The sequence below is a fragment of the Phyllobates terribilis genome, unplaced genomic scaffold, assembly GCF_046119375.1.
Source record: "Phyllobates terribilis strain yellow unplaced genomic scaffold, ASM4611937v1 Scaffold_4__5_contigs__length_816908805, whole genome shotgun sequence".
Classification (NCBI taxonomy): Eukaryota; Metazoa; Chordata; class Amphibia; order Anura; family Dendrobatidae; genus Phyllobates; species Phyllobates terribilis.
Window position 1 is genome coordinate 146,050,843 of NW_027362764.1, and position 17,145 is coordinate 146,067,987.

The following is a 17,145-nucleotide window of genomic DNA, read 5'->3' on the forward strand; positions in this document are numbered from 1 at the left end:
CCGTCACTTGCCGTGACCACCTAGAGACTCCTGCCGTCACTTGCCGTGACCACCTGCCAGCCCACCTAGAGACTCCTGCCGTCACTTGCCGTGTCTACCTGATAGCCTACCTGGAGGCTTCTGCTCGCCAGCCTGCCTGCTGTGCCTACATGCTATTCCGGTCAGTCCCTGCCATCTGTAACGTGGGAGTCACCTGTTCCCTTACAAGGTCGTCCCCAGAGTAGCACCTGGTCGCTCGGCTCGGTCCCTCCCTGGTCACGGAGTCGTTAGCCGCTGTATGACCAGGGTCGGTCTGGGTTGATACTTAGTTACGCCCCTCTGGGTCCCTCCTTGCACCGTAGCACAGAGGTTCCACCCCCCAGACCCGTAACAGTTTGCTCGGGCCATGGAACCCGGTGGCCCCCAAGGCCCCTTGCTTACGGACCTGTACCAGGAGGTTTCTCGTCAGAGATCCCAACAGGAAACCATTCTGAACTACCTGCAGAATGTCAACTCCCATCTGGACATGCTTTCTGTCCCACCTGTATCCACCTCGAGTCGTGTGACCTCTGCTCCAGCAGCACCGCTGCCCACCAATACCATGGCATCCAGCCCAGGTCCCCGGCTTTCTGCGCCTCCTCGTTTTGGAGGTGACCCCGTCTCATGTCAGGGCTTTCTGAACCAGTGCACGCTGCACTTTGAACTCTTTGCACATCAGTTCATTTCAGACCGGGCCAAGGTGGCGTTCATCATGTCTCACCTCACTGGGGAAGCACTGGCATGGCTAAATCCCCTGTGGGAGAGAGGGGATCACCTGGTGTCCGATCTATCATCTTTCCTCGCTGCTTTCCGGAGAGTCTTCGAAGAACCAGGATGGAAATCCTCTTCAGCCTCCTCTCTGCTACGTCTCCGCCAAGAGAGTCTCACCATGGGCCAATATGCCATACGGTTCCGTAGCCTCGCTTCTGAGCTTGCCTGGGACAATGAGGCTCTGGTGTCCATCTTCTGGGAGGGTCTTTCCGGTCGGATTAAGGACGAGTTAGCCGGTCGAGACATTCCTACCAACCTTGATGACCTGGTGTCACTAGCTACCCGGATTGACATCCGTTTCCAAGAACGTACCAAAGAGACTACCCGGGAGAGAAAGTTTCCTCGCCTTGCTCCTACTTTCCAGAGACCTGCCTCTCAACCAGTCACTCCCCGGGCGCACTCGCCCGAACCTATGCAGATCGACAAGACCAAGATGGTCAAATCTCGCCAAGAATCACGCCGAGAAGAGGGGAGCTGTTTCTATTGTGGCAGTAAGGAGCACTTCATCCGTTCCTGCCCGGAGAAGCCGGGAAACTCCAGTGTCTAGGACCGCTCGGAGAGGTCGTCCTAGGCAAAAGTAAGCCCTCTCCGTCCCTGACCCTCCCCCGTTCCTCTGTCTGTCTCTATCTCCTGGGGAGAGAACCGTCACTTCGAAATTGCTCATCTGGATTCTGGGGCTGCTGGAAACCTCATTTCCCAGTCCCTGGTAGAGAGATACCGGATTCCCACTAAACCTCTGGCTGAACCATTGTCAGTCGCCTCTGTGGACGGAAGACTCCTTCTGGTGACCATCCTGCTCATCACTGAACCCATAACCCTGCAGGTGGGAATGCTGCACTCTGAGAAGATCTCCTTCCATGTGCTGTCCGGACTCTCTCACTCCCTATTGCTAGGTCTACCCTGACTCCAGACACATGAACCCGTGCTGAACTGGCAATCCGGTGAAGTACTCTGGTGGGGGCAGGATTGCCATAGGACCTGCCTGGTTCCGGTTCGCCCGGCTCGTCCTCCACCTACCCCAGCTAATTTACCCGGTCTACCGGCACCTTACTGGTCCTATGCAAATGTCTTCGGTAAAAAGGAAGCAAAGACACTGCCACCTCATAGGCCATATGACTGTCCGATCGACCAGGTACCCGGCGCCACTCCACCCCGTGGCCGTATTTACCCATTGTCGTCGGCCGAAACCCGGGCCATGTCAGAGTACATCGAGGAGAATTTGACCAGGGGATTCGTCTGAAAAGCTACCTCCCTGGATTCTTCTTCGTTAAGAAGAAAGATGGTTCATTACGCCCCTGTATTGACTATAGAGGTCTCAAACAAATTACGGTAAAAAACAAATACCCCTTGCCGCTCATCTCTGAGTTGTTTGACCATCTTAAGGGAGCTAGGATCTTTACCAAGCTAGATCTACGTGGGGCGTATAATCTGGTCCGAATCCGTCAAGGAGACGAGTGGAAGACGGCATTCAATACCCGGGACGGTCACTATGAATACCGTGTGATGTCCTTCGGTCTCAGCAATGCTCCCGCCGTCTTCCAAGAATTGGTCAACGACATCTTCCGTAATCTTCTTTACTCTTGAGTGGTGGTGTACCTGGACGATATCATGGTCTTCTCTCCGGATCTTCCCACACACCGGAGGGATGTTCGTCAGGTCCTGCTTAGGCTCAGGCAGAATCACCTCTATGCAAAATTCGAGAAGTGCCTCTTTGAGCAGACCTCTGTTCCATTCCTGGGCTATGTTATCTCCCAGACAGGCCTACGGCTGGATCCCGAGAAGCTCTCTGCTGTCCTAAAGTGGTCCCGTACGGAGGGGTTGAAGGCGATTCAGCTATTCCTGGGCTTCGCCAACTACTATCGTCTCTTCATCCCGCACTTCTCTTCCCGGACTGCTCCCATATCTGCGCTCACCCATAAGGGAGCGAATCCCAAGGAATGGTCGCCCGAAGCTGAGGAGGCCTTCCTTTCCTTAAAGCAAGCCTTCTCCTCTGCCCCAGTACTGCACTGTCCAGACTGCAACAAACAGTTCTACCTGGAGGTTGATGCTTCCTCCTCCGGAGCCGGAGTGGTGCTCACCCAAAAGTCTTCATCCGGGAGAATGGTAACCTGCGGCTTCTTCTCCAAACTCTTCTCCTCGTCTGAGCAACTACTCCATAGGAGACCGAGAACTGTTAGCTGTTAAATTGGCACTGGAGGAGTGGCGTTTTTTGCTTGAAGGGGCTCTATAACCGGTGATCATCTATACGGATCACAAAAACCTGGCATATCTCCAGAATGCCCAAAGACTCAATCCGCGTCAGGCCCGGTGGTCTTCGTTCTTCGCCCGCTTCGACTTCGTCCTACATTTCCGCCCGGAGGACAAGAATGTCAATGTCGACGCCTTGTCCCGATCCTTCCTGTCCTCCGATCAATAGGAGGAGCCTATACACATCATCGACCCCTCCAAAGTGATGAATGTGGCCCCCTTGGATCTGACTCGTCTTCCACCCGGTAAGACGTTTGTAGCAGTACCAGATCGTGAGACGGTTCTTCACTGGGGTCATTCATCTAAACTTCGTCTCGGCCTGTTCGTCCTGTGCCCGCAACAAAGTTCCCAGACATCTTCCAGCCGGTCGCCTCCTGCCTCTTCCCGTACCTGCTGCCCCGTGACAGCACATTGCCATGGACTTTATTACTGATCTCCCTGTTTCTGCCGGTTGTACAGTCATTTGGGTGGTCGCGGACCGCTTCTCTAAGATGGCCCACTTCATCCCTCTGCCTGGTCTCCCATCTGCATCGGAGCTGGCCAAGGATTTCTTCCGTCATATCTTCCGTCTCCATGGCCTACCCCTCCACATTGTGTCGGATCGAGGGGTTCAGTTTACCTCACGTTTCTGGAGAGCTACCTGTAAGCTACTGGATGTCACCCTGGATTTCTCCTCCGCCTACCATCCACAGTCCAATGGCCAAGTGGAGCGTATCAACCAAATCCTTACCAGCTACTTCCCGCACTTTGTTAACGCTCACCATACCGATTGGGTGGAGCTCCTACCATGGGCCGAATTCTCCTACAACAACCATGAGAGCGAATCTACTTCTAATTCCCCGTTCTTCGTGGTCTATGGTCAACTTCCTTGGATTCCGTTTCCCATCTCCACCTCGGTCGACAACCCTGCCGCAGAGGCTGTCAGCGAATTCTCCACCATTTGGGAAAATACTAGGTCTGCACTTCTTCAGTCCTCCGAGCGGATGAAGAAACATGCTGACAAGAGACGTCTGGATCCGCCTCAATTCCGCCAGGGAGATAAAGTCTGACTCTCTTCCAAGCATGTCCGACTCAAAATACCCTCCTATAAGTTGGGTCCTCGGTTCATCGGTCCATTTGAAGTTCTCAAACAAATCAACCCAGTGGCCTACAAGTTAAAACTCCCGGCCACCTTAAGTATTCCCAACTCCTTCCATGTATCTCTCCTCAAACCAGTTGTGTTTAACTCTTTTTCCAACAATCTAGGTACTCCTCCTGCTCCGGTTTCCGCTGAGGACGTTTTTGAGGTAGAGAACATTCTGGCCAATAAGAGAGTAAGAGGAAAAACCTTTTTTTCTGGTGGATTGGAAGGGGTTTGGCCCAGAGGAGAGAACTTGGGAACCCAGGCAGAACATCCATGCCAAGTTTCTCCTTGAAAAATTCCTTTCTGGCCTAAAAAAGAGGGGGCGTAAAGGGGGGGGGTACTGTAGCATCGGCGTCTCTTCCCCCTGCTAGGCATAGATGCCGTCCCACTCACCTCCTCGCTCCCCGCTCTGCGTTCTCCAGCGCTCCTCTTCCTGCTGCCGTCGCGCGCAGCTCCCCGGGCACTGTGCTTAGGGAGCGCACGTTCCCTCCCTCTTAAAGGGGGTGCACGCGCCGTCCTAAGGAGTCCCCGACCAATAGCGGAGGATCCTCCCATATATAAGGCACCTGAGCAAAAGTTGTTGCACAGTGTTTCTGAACTCTGCTTCAGCCCTTAGTTCCCGCTGCTAGCCTGACTACCAGCCTTGCCCGCCAGCCTGTTACCTGCCTGTTACCTGCCGTGCCAGCCAGCCCGCTCACCTGGGAGCACTTGCCTGTTGCCTGCCTGTTACCTGCTGTGCCTGCCAGCTCGCTCACCTGGGAGCACTTGCCTGTGACCTGCCTGTTACCTGCTTGTTACCTGCCGTGCCTTCGCAGAGGCTCCTGCCGTCACTTGCCGTGACCACCTAGACTATTGCCGTCACTTGCCGTGACCACCTGCCAGCTCACCTAGAGACTCCTGCCGTCACTTGCCGTGACCACCTAGACTCCTGCCGTCACTTGCCGTGACCACCTGCCAGCTCACTTAGAGACTCCTGCAGTCACTTGCCGTGACCACCTAGAGACTCCTGCCGTCACTTGCCGTGACCACCTAGAGACTCCTGCCGTCACTTGCCGTGACCACCTGCCAGCCCACCTAGAGACTCCTGCTGTCACTTGCCGTGTCTACCTGATAGCCTACCTGGAGGCTTCTGCTCGTCAGTCTGCCTGCTGTGCCTACCTGCTATTCTGGTCAGTCCCTGCCATCTGAACAGTGGGAGTCACCTGCTCCCTTACAAGGTCGTCCCCAGAGTAGCACCTGGTCCCTCGACTCAGTCCCTCCCTGGTCACGGAGTCGTTAGCCGCCGTACGACCAGGGTCGATCCGGGTTGATACTTAGTTACGCCCCTCTGGGTCCCTCCTTGCAACGTAGCACAGAGGTTCCACCCCCCGGACCCGTAACAGATAGGAATATGGAAGTGGTGAAGAAGTAGAAAAATATGTTGTATTATAGGGGCATTTATGTAGTAACTGTTATGAGGCTATTTTAATTGTATTGCTATTTTGTGATAAGCACAAAGGTATCAAACATTTTCTGTGGATCTCATTAGTAGGCTGGCACTAAAATATCAGCTTGGTGGCATCTACTTATTAGCGCGAGAAAAAAGTCTACAGCAAAGACTGGGACTATGATGAAGTCTATATTGTCTGCATCAAGTAGCCATTATTGTGATTCCCAAAAAAGCTATTCTTCCTTTTTTAATATAGTATATTAGCTTCAAATTCTATTTGCAGATGAACTTTTTTGCATATAGAACATATCAAATAGAATGTGATACTTTCAAGTAAAGGGTGATAATGATGACAATCGGACATTGTCAGACACAAATCTCTTTCCTCTGGGCACCAGCTGATGCCGCGTCCTGAAGACCGATGAAATGACCATGACCCTATATACACAATATTTCTGCGACATTTTTCATAGAAGCATGAAAATTAATAGTAATTAAGCAGGAGAAGGTGGGTCACTATTGATCTGACACAGTTATTATTTACAGGAGAAATTGGTGCAAATTGTATCACAAGTGTACACCTGTTATTAGGAAGCATTTATATTTCTTGCTTAAAGAAGTTGTCTGGTCACAGCATATTGATAATGTACAATTTAAATGTAGCTGTGCCTTGCAACTCCACTCAAAGTATTTTAATCTAGCAGAGCAAATAACAGCTGATCGGTGGGGATGCCATGTCAAGGTAAGGAGGCTTATTCGCCATGCAATACTCCTCTGGGAAATTTAATATGCAAAATGCCTCTTCAGAGAAAAATAGCAAGGAGAGTAATAGGTTGTAGATGCTGAGAAGAAGGAGTGTCAAAAAGGGGCCAGTAAAGTGCCATGCAGTAGTTCAGGCAAGTGACTGGGTACACTGCAAACCTCACTGCTGGGGGTGCAGGTCAGGAGCAGAGGCACAGCAGGCCAAGCGCTGCAGGCTGAGATCTGAAATGACCAGTGCCTGCAAAGATGGAGGTGGTCTGAAGAGCAACATGTGGAGAGAATTTGGAAAGTAAGAGCTGTAGTGGAAAGCTAGATTTGATCAGATGAGTGTGGCCATCTGTAGTTACATTATAGCTGCCTGAATACTAACTGGCCCAGATGCCATCCCAGTGCAGAGTGATTATTAAAGAGGGTAGTAAAAAGGTGGAATAGAACATGTTCTGAAGAGACCCATCCTATGATACTGCATATATTGGGGAAGGGTTGAAATAGGATAAGGTATAGCTTCTTGATCACTGGGGTCCATCCACTGAGACTTCCAGTAATCCCAAGAAAGAGGTTCTGAGACTTATGAACCGAACTTGGAAGATCCCCATCTTCAATGGAGCGGAGGTGCACGAGCTCAACCTCTGCACCATTACCATTATTTGTTTATGGGGCTTCCAGAAATAGCCAAGTCTCTGAGAATCATCAGCAAGAAAGGAATATGAGCCAGAAGGCGAGTACCCCTGCAAGAGGTCAATGTTACAAAAAAGCCTGTTCAAGTGATGTGCCTATCATTGAGAGCCGATATCCTTAATGTGCCTCTTCACAAAAATTGATATTGTATATACAGTGTCCTTTGCGCAGCCTTCAGCTGACCACACACATTAGATTAATATGGTTTAGATCCATATACGATCTAATTAGACCCCTTCGGTCAGAGGAAAGAAAGTCCTGCCATGCTGGATTTCAACAATTATTTGTTTTAACAAAAGATAAGTACATCCCTATGTGTCCCTATTTGAATTGGGGAATTGGAGAAAATGGCTGTCAGTAAGATGAACATACACTTCTACAGCCGATATTAGGAGGTAAATATACACAACTTACAGTGTCATCTGTTCTTCTATTGGCTTGAATTGTTCACAATCAGCTGTAAAGAGAAAACATGACAATATACATATAATTATAATATAATTATCATAGCTATGCTAGATACAAATGTTAACACTAAACCTGAACATTAAAGGGTGATTCTTATGTTGTCTCCTAGCAACACACAGTTCTGCCGTCTCATAACTTCCTGGTTTCTGGCCGGATGGGGCACTTATCCTTGAGTGACAATTCTGAGGAGTAGCAGAGCTGTTGTATTTGTGGAGCTATACAGCTCAGCACACTCCTAAACAAAAAGGAAATGGAACGCCCCTGCATCTACTTAGACTTTTTTCTGCAACCACTAGCCCTGTCACTAAAGTCCTATGTCAGGGACTCCTCATCTCATCCAACATTTGAATGGATTGATAGTCCCTGATAACACCATCTTGGTCTCATTGGACGTGGAGTCACTTTACACCAGCATTGCACATGATCTAGGCATTAGGGCGGTCACGTATTTTCTGAATCATCGGTCCACAGGAGATCGTAAACATGATTCGTTTATCTTAGATCTATTGCATTTCATCTTAGATAAAAATTATTTTGTGTTCGATAGGAAATTCTATCGACAGGTGGCTGGCACCGCCATGGGTGCGAGATGTGCACCTTCTTATGCAAATTTATATCTGGGATGGTGGGAAGAAACGATAGTGTACGAAAATGCGATCTTTAAGGACAAGGTTCTCACCTGGCGAAGATACATTGATGATGTATTTTTTCTGTGGTCGGGTACCTTTGAGGAATGTGAAGCCTTTATTAATGAGCTGAATTACAATAGGCTCAACATTAGACTCACACAATATGCTTCCAATGTGGAGATAAACTACCTGGACCTTAAGTTAACTAAAATGGGTAACCAAATCTCTACTACTCTTTTTAGAAAAACCACTGCCACCAACAACCTGCTGCATTACACGAGTTTTCATCCATTGCACTTGCGGAATGGGATCCCGAAAGGGCAGTTTCTCCGGGCCCGAAGAAATTGTACTACAATGGAGGAATTCCAGGAACAATCCAGGGATCTCACATGGCGCTTTCGAAGGCGGGGTTACCCACGGCATATCATTTCTGGTGCATTCCAGGATGCAAGAGGTAGGAACCGTGATGATTTATTACGGACACGAGGGGCTAGATCAGCTAGGCCTTTGAGCCTTATTACCACCTTCAATAATCAGTGGTCCGAGGTCCGCGATTTGCTTACGAAGAATTGGGGGATTCTCCTCAGTGAGCCTAAGCTTTCTAAGCATATCTCCATGACCCCGAAGTTGGTGGCTCGTAGAGCCAGGAACCTAAAAGATAGGCTTTGTCAGAGCCACTATACGCGTCCTTTCACTAGATTGAATGGAGGTGGCAAAATTTTTGGCACCTATCCTTGTGGAGGGTGTAATATTTGCCAGTTCATAGTGGCACAAGATGTGCTAACACTCTCCATCTTCCCTTACCAGATTCGCTCAACGGCTTACTTCAATTGCCGAACACGAAATGTAGTTTACGCCTTGATTTGTGATTGCCCAAAGATTTATGTCGGACAGACATCACAAGAACTCAGAAAAAGGATTCAACAACATATGTCCAACATCTCTACGGCCAGGAGGGATCGCGACAAGGACAAAACAATAACATCGGTGGCGGCACACTTTCTGGATGTCCATAATGGCCACCGATCTGGACTACAAGTTTTTGGCCTGGAACAGATAAAAACCAATATAAGGGGAGGTGATCGCACCAATGTCCTTCTGAGATGTGAGTCCAAATGGATCTTTAACCTCCAGAGTCTGGCACCCGCAGGCCTTAATAGTGAATTATTATTTACAGGCTTCTATAAATAGCCATGAGGTGTTTTTGGTTTCATTTGCTTTCTCTTTTTTCTTCCCCCCTTATATCTCATTCGACGAGTGGTGAGCATTGGTATCCATTCTTTCAAAAAATCTATATCTATTTGGGGTGATCCTCATATGAAGTGGCCTTGGACTATATCTCAGCAGCATGCTACTTGGGACATATTCCCAAGCTATTGAGCAATGTCTTTGGGTCTAACTACAGCAGCAAGAATTTCTTTTGGCCTTATTTTGGCACTTACTAAATCATGCCCTTATCATTGACCTCCGGGAGGAAGCTCACTGAACAAGTGATCTACCCATCATTCGTTCAATGGGGAAAAGGGCCACAAGTACTGAGTGGAAGACGGAGGAATACCTGTCTTTCCCCTTTCATCATCTCGTTTATTTACCGGTGGATTGGAACATTGATGCATTTTAGCTGAATGGCTCACCATGGCTCTGACAGCATTGGTTTCCTCCGAGTAATTGGCTGTCTTCTATTTAATGGGACTACTAGGATGGCCTTGAGGTCCCTCCAGGATAACAACATTATGGTGCTTTCTATATGGCCCTATATCTCAATCATGCACGTATCAGTGGTGGTCAATAGGGGTATTCACCCCATGAGAAAAGAAGACAAAATGATAAAAGGGAAGGGAAAGGAAGAGGGAAAAGAGAGAAAAAGAAAGATAAAAGATAACAATAAAAATGATATATAAGTATATCCCTTATTTTATAGTGTCAAATATTTATGGTATTAGTCTTGGATTGAATCTCATTCCTTCTATGTGGTATATTCAATTCAATTGGTGTCCTGTATCTATCTGTGGACATGGTACTTTAGAGTTATTGATTGACATTTAAACAATGGTATTACCATAGGCCCCCATAGGACAGCAACAGTGCGATGCGTCATATATGGTCTCATTTTCTATGCACCCGGAGGGTTGTTCTGCCTTTACATTATTGACGTATTTATTTGTGGCGGTTACTGGTGGCAATAACCCCATCCACCAGTTGTATGCTATTGAGCTCTCTCTCTCTGTTGATTGAACAACATTGGTGCAATAAACTCTGCTTGCAACCTCTCCCGCCATATGTGGTATACGATATGGACATTCAGCTTCGTATATATTTTCATGGGCATTATTTGCTATTTGCTGGTGACATTCACTTACCTATATGGGTCCTGCTGGTCCCATATCATACGGGTGCGCGCTATGTGCCCTGGGAATATTGTGCCCATGCAAAGAATTGCCATTCTTATATATATGTTTCCTTCACAGTGTCCTTATATTATATTGTGATGAGTGCCTAGTCCAACTATTATGCCATTTTTGGCAGATTAGAGGTGTTATCACATTGACTACTCTGTGAGAGACAAGGACATAAGGGGACGGACGGTGATACTTAAGAACTTTATTTGCGTTATGATTTTTTGTGGCTAATGACATTCACACGCGGGCACGGGTCACTATGGTAACGTGTGTCATCTTTTTTGTTTAGGGCACGTGACATGACGATGTGTGTGTAGAGGGGAGGGCTTTGGCCTTCATCACATGCACTTCCGCTTTTCTTGTTTCTGCTGACACGCAGCGGTTCATCTGCTATCTGCGCATGCGCTAGTGTACTGGGCATGGGGCGCCATAGCAACGCAAGACGCCGGTAACTCTAGAGTTACGTACTTCCGGCTTTGCAGTGTGGACTTCCGCTTTTTGATGAATGGAGCCCCGGGCTCTACGGGCACGCAGCTGTCTCCTGGTAAATCTTACAATTATACAATTAAGTGGCTATTATATAAACTGACACGAGGAACTATACCTCATATGCCCCTGATGAAGCCACCCTGAGTGGCGACACGCGTTGGGCACGGGAGTCCCAGCTATACCTTCCCATGTACAGGCTGTATCCTTGTAGCACTTACCTGCCCTAGGTCCTAATGCAGATTTGGTTGTCCTACAAGCTTCAGGGGCAGATCTAGCCACGGACATTGCCTATATGTTTGCAGTTGTGGGGTAAAAGGTGGGGTATGGGCAATATATATACTCCTATATACTCTTACTTACACTTTTTTACTCATTACTATTGGTTTGGTTCCCCATATATGATGATTCTTATCTGCTGATAGGTGTCTGAGGTTATGTATACATATTTATATATTTTCATCTAATCATTTTTGCATTCTGTATGCCTCATGAGATTTTCTGTTCGGTATGTGCAATATAGAGTCTGGGGAATATTGACCACCACAGATACCCCGTTTCAGTCTGTGCAACTTATATCCTATTTTTTATTCACTTACGTGTATTACTATGCATCATATTCCACCAAAATATAGGAAGGTATTTTGTTATAGCTGGTTCCTCTAGTAGTGGCTTCTTCCACTATTTTTAATGGTGTTTTAATTGTCGGTCGGTATATTCTTCTGTATATGTGTGTCAGGATTTATATGTTTTGAATAAACTGATGTATATTTATGGTTAATTATTCATTGTTGATTATTTGGGTGATCACCGCTAGTATGCATATCTCCTTTTTTCTTTTATTGCCATGTATACTATGTTGTGATATGCTAGGGGTAGATCCCGAACATTAGATGGTGCCCTCCTAATTGGTGGTGCTTGCTGTTGTAACACTTTCAGTGATCAGTGGTTTGTTCTGAATCTGCACTGTTATCACAATATTTATATATAGAGATGAATTAGCATTTGAACAAGAACATGGCTTGGAACATGGAGATCCCATGATGCTGGTTATTGTGATTCAACAGGATTGATAAAGACAGCAAGTCAGGAACTGAAAGGGAGAGGGATGGAGGTAAGCAGCTAACTGCTGTTTGTTAGTCAATGGGCTGCAGAGAGGTGGTGTCACGGGGATACCTAGACAGAGAGTGGCCAGAAGATTGTGATGTCTGGATTCATGAACTCCTGCACTGGTTAGAAGTACTTCACCCTCGTATTAAACAGCTTTTTTCTTTGTCTCTGCTGTTCAGTGTTGGCCACTCCCTTCTGCTAAGAAATCTGGGTAGGAAAGCTCCAGGAGCTTTAACTGACCAGATTAACCCTTGCACTGCTAGCAAGGATAAAACCTGCACTGGTTCATACAATGGTGAAGTACTTCCAACCAGTGCATGAGTTTGTGAAACCAGACACCACTGTCTTCTGGCCCCTCTCTGTCACGGTATCCCTTTAACAGGTGGCTGGTATGTTAGATGATAACCCCTCTCCTGTAGTGTAACCTCTGCACACTCTTGGCCAGGTTCTGGTCAGGCACTACTGGCTGAGCTCCCAGGAAACAAGCTGTACACAATGAAAGAAAAAAGTTCTCATTGCAGGAGAATGACAGAAGATAGAAAAAGCAAGTCAATTGCAAATTTCCTTAGCAAATTAATAATTTGTGAATACCCATTTAAGTAAAATGCATCGATAGCAGCCATTTTGTAAAGTTTAAATCAGAATAAGGTTCTGGCACTCAAAAACCACAATAGCATTGGGGTCAAAGGTTATGCATGTCCTTTTATTGATGTACATACAGCAAAACTCAATTTAAAGGAAGATTTCTGCCCAACGTTTCAAACCACACGGGTTTTCCTCAGGGGCTTCAAAAACTAGTTCCATAGTATGTGAAAAAAACAGCAAAAGACAGAAGTATCAATAACAATGTACGTACATCATCAAAATAACATAGGTATATCTATAAAGAGTAAATATAGAATATGAAACAGCAGACTTTCCCCAAAGAAAGACCCAGAAGGTTTCAATATTAAAGCTGTTTTATCATGAGAACCTAAAATTATAGATATAAATATAAATATCAAAGGAATAGGAGAAAAGGTCAAGCGGCAAAATTTATAATACCAGTGCATAGTGAAAATTAATAACGATCATGATCCTGTATTAATGTCATTCTAATAATAGACATGAAAAATTTATAATACCCATATGAAGAGTTGAAGAGTATATGGTCAGGACTTGCTGCGACTAGTGAATGTTGAATATCCTATAGTGAAAAGATTGTGATATTGTGGAAAATTCATTGAGATTGTGGAAAATCAGGGATCTAGGGAAATTTTTATATATACCAAATGGACAGTGAAATAGTAGAATATGGCCACAACCAGTATACTACACAGGGAGTTACCCAGTGTAGCTGAAATGAAATAACAAACTGCTCAGTGTCTATAGCACATAGTCCAAATATCTAAAATGTGAGTGTCCCTCAATTATTTACCTGTTTAATATGTGGAACATAGGAATGACAGGCAACGGTCGTAGGAAAAAAGAGGATAATAAAAGGTAATATGTCCCACTAGAGAGGATCTAAAGTAGTTGACCCATAGAAACAGTTTCAAAATGGAACGGCTAGAAATGCTCACTTGGGTATATAGATTACCTGTTTGTGCTGAGAGAGTCCTGGATGTGTGGCGCTCGCTGTGCTGACAGAGCAGTTTTAAATACAGCACTCCATGAAGCATCTGCTTCCTGTTTCCGGTCTGCTGGAGTCATTGAGGGACCCTCACATTTTAGATATATGGACTATGTGCTATAGACACTGAGCAGTGTGTTATTTCATTTCAGCTACACTGGGTAACTCCCTGTGTAGTATACTGGTTGTGGCCATATTCTACTAATTCACTGACCATTTGGTATGTATAAAAATTTCCCTAGATCCCTGATTTTCCACAATCTCTATGAATTTTCCACAATATCACAATCTTTTCACTATAGGATACTCAACATTCACTAGTCGCAGCAAGTCCTGACCATATACTCTTCAACTCTTCATATGGGTATTATAAATTTTTCATGTCTATTATTATAATGAGATTAATACAGGATCATGATCGTTATTAATTTTCACTATGCACTGGTATTATAAATTTTGCCGCTTGACGTTTTCTCCTATTCCGTTGATATTTATATTTATATCTATAATTTTAGGTTCTCATGATAAAACAGCTTTAATATTGAAACCTTCTGGGTCTTTCTTTGGGGAAAGTCTGCTGTTTCATATTCTATATTTACTCTTTATAGATATACCTATGTTATTTTGATGATGTACGTACATTGTTATTGATACTTCTGTCTTTTGCTGTTTTTTTCACATACTATGGAACTAGTTTTTGAATCCACTGAGGAAAACCCGTGTGGGTTGAAACATTGGGCAGAAATCTTCCTTTAAATTGGATTTTGCTGTATGTACATCAATAAAAGGACATACATAACCTTTGACCCCAATGCTATTGTGGTTTTTGAGTGCGAGAACCTTATTCTGATTTATGCTTAACTTTTGGTTCTTGGCACCTACTTTGTATAGTCAGCCAAGTCTTTCTATTTGGACTATTTTGTAAAGTTTGGCACACAATAAAGAACTATGCCATGTCAACATTTCTCAGCCCAATTTAGAAATTATCTTGGAAGAAGTTAAGCAGGGGTTGTATGAGTTTGGAAGTCAGCCAATATGCCAATTATCGCAACTTTATTATGTTCCAGTTACAGTACATTTCTTTAAAAACATTTTTACTCTCAATGAGAACTTTAATATTCTTACATGAATTTTGTGTTGATGAGTTGTGACACAAGATACTGTCAGTCATTTCACCAAATACAGTGTACATTATAGGAAGGCAGATTCCATTGCAGAGTGCACCAAGCGACCCAATGATCATATAGAGCACATCTAGCCCATCTGCATAGCGAAACTAAAAAAAAGAATCAGATATAAAGGAAAATAAGATTCAAGTTTAGTATATCAAGATTAAACACAGCTTGCATGTCAGACTTGTAAAATGTGAAGACCTATTGGAATTATTGACTCTGCTACTATGATTTGGTAGTTTTATTAATGCCCTGAAATGTTAATCCCGCCATATAAATGTGACGCCCTGCAGCTGCAGGCTGTCACAGCACTCCTGGGTGTTGCACAGATGGATTCTCCCCAGTGGCCTCAATACATGCAGACACCTCCACCCAAGTCCACTAGATGGAGCCCTGTCAGGTATATATATACTGGGGGATGGAGTTCAGGAAATCAGTCAGTGGGAAGCAGGGAGTGTGACACGATGCTGCAGCACCAGACAAGCTGAAGTCTGTGTGGCTGAAAGCCAGGCTAGGCTCAAGCTGTGGGCTAGTCTGGCCAGTGAGAGCCTAGAGTGGGCTAGAAGGCAAGGAGAAGAGAAGAGCCATGAGGGACAGAGGAACCACAGAGGGTTCGTCCCCTGATGCAAGCCGGGCACTGGGCCCGAGCCTATTGGGATGTCTATGCCCAGTAGGGAATCCGGCATACTGAGGAGGATTTCATATCCCTCAGTCCATCCGTGAATACCGCACATTCAGAAGACTAGGTACCACGATGGCCCCAGCGTCCAGAGATCGTGGTAACCAGTGGGAAAGCCCTCGCCAAGCAAGACGGGTGAGAGAATCATCAAGGGAGCTAGACCCTGTTCCAGGCAGGTCAGAAGCTCCAGGGAGAGAGACAGGAAGATACAGAAAGGAGGCCTTACACCCGCTCACTGGGGAGCAAGACCAGAAGTGCACACCACCTACAAGTACCCCGGACCGTACCTGACTACCATCTGCAGTAAAGGTACTGAAACTATCCCCGGTGTGTGTGTCTTTACTTTCTCTGACCCGGCTGGGTCCCATCTCTCCTGCATCCCTTCACACCATCCCTGCCCCAGGGGCCCGCTCCACCTGAGGGGAGCAGAAACACCTCAGCTGCCATCCCAACACCCCTGGAGGTCTGAAGCAGCGCTGGTAATCATTACCAGGTACCACAGGTGGCATCACAAACTATTTACTTTATTTTTATTTCTATCCAAGTTCCAATCCCCTTTTCGAAGAGTGACCCCAGGGTATGGGCCCAGGAGCCGACCACCGCGACATCCCCAAAACCAGGGAAAGGCCCGGGTACCGAGTCGTCCCCATCCCCTGGGCGCGTCATAAAGTTATGGCATATCACTAGGATTTAGTGCTATGTTTCTTTCAAGTATCTATACCCAGTCAATGATGGAGATTGGAGTACCAGCTAATATGTATCCCATAAACGGAATCTAACAAAGTAGCTAAAACAGAGTAAAAATATATAGTAATAGAGAGCTCACCCACCAAACACCAAACACATAGGCAATCCCTGCATATGTCGCAGCTGTCTGACAGCCGTGACACATGTAGCCACCGCGGCTCAAACATAGTTGTCGAGCACGTCGAAAATACTCGGGCAGCACCCGAGCGTGCTCGGTGAAAGGGTTCACCGAGCACGCTCGCTCAACACAAATAATCATGTATTTACTGATTGTTTTAAATAATGACCTTTTTCAGGATTGATTCATACCACTTAAGCAAGGAGTTATATATTTAATTGCTGATACTTTACCTGTGTTGGCAGTTGATGCCATTTGTTGGCCGACTGTAGCACCAGGCATGGGAAAGACTTAGTGCAACATAGACGAAAGTGGGAAAGAGAGCCCAGACTTAAGGGAAAGGTGGGAGTGGAGACCGCCTAGTCTGGTCTAGTGTCACCTTGTCTCAACTACCGTCCCTATATTGGCTTTGCACCAATCGCCGCACTCGTTTCTCGCCCTGACTTTCCCTGACGTATGGCTAAGGCTAGGGATGGGAGGATATAAGCACTAGTCGATCTCCACTAAACTCTCTAGACAACAAGGGTAGACAAACAGGGGGGAATTGCTTAGCTTTAGATGACTCCAAATATGCATACGGCCTCAAGCTCCAGAGAGGACGAAATACTGCTCTTGCTAAAGCCTCACAAGTAGTAATGAATATAGATGGCACCTCCTTATCAGACTTATAAGGTTCTTATACACCCTGGCCAGAGAG

General features: G+C 46.1%; 1 protein-coding gene across 13 annotated transcripts in view; it reads right to left on the reverse strand.

The window, feature by feature from the left end:
* The window catches only part of LOC141265129 (ATP-binding cassette sub-family B member 5-like), a 401,328-nt gene that overhangs the window by 235,768 nt on the left and 148,415 nt on the right, over positions 1–17,145 (reverse strand). For 7 of the 13 annotated variants that reach the window (XM_073677823.1, XM_073677815.1, XM_073677819.1 and 4 more), the window contains 2 exons: positions 14,858–15,008; positions 7,443–7,485 (listed from right to left, as the gene is read on the reverse strand). In XM_073677823.1, the coding sequence (XP_073533924.1) occupies positions 7,443–7,485; positions 14,858–15,008 (194 nt within the window). Of the gene's footprint in view, positions 1–7,442; positions 7,486–8,175; positions 8,215–14,857; positions 15,009–17,145 lie in introns of those variants that run through there. The other 6 variants (XM_073677822.1, XM_073677821.1, XM_073677825.1 and 3 more) reach the window with 2 other exon arrangements.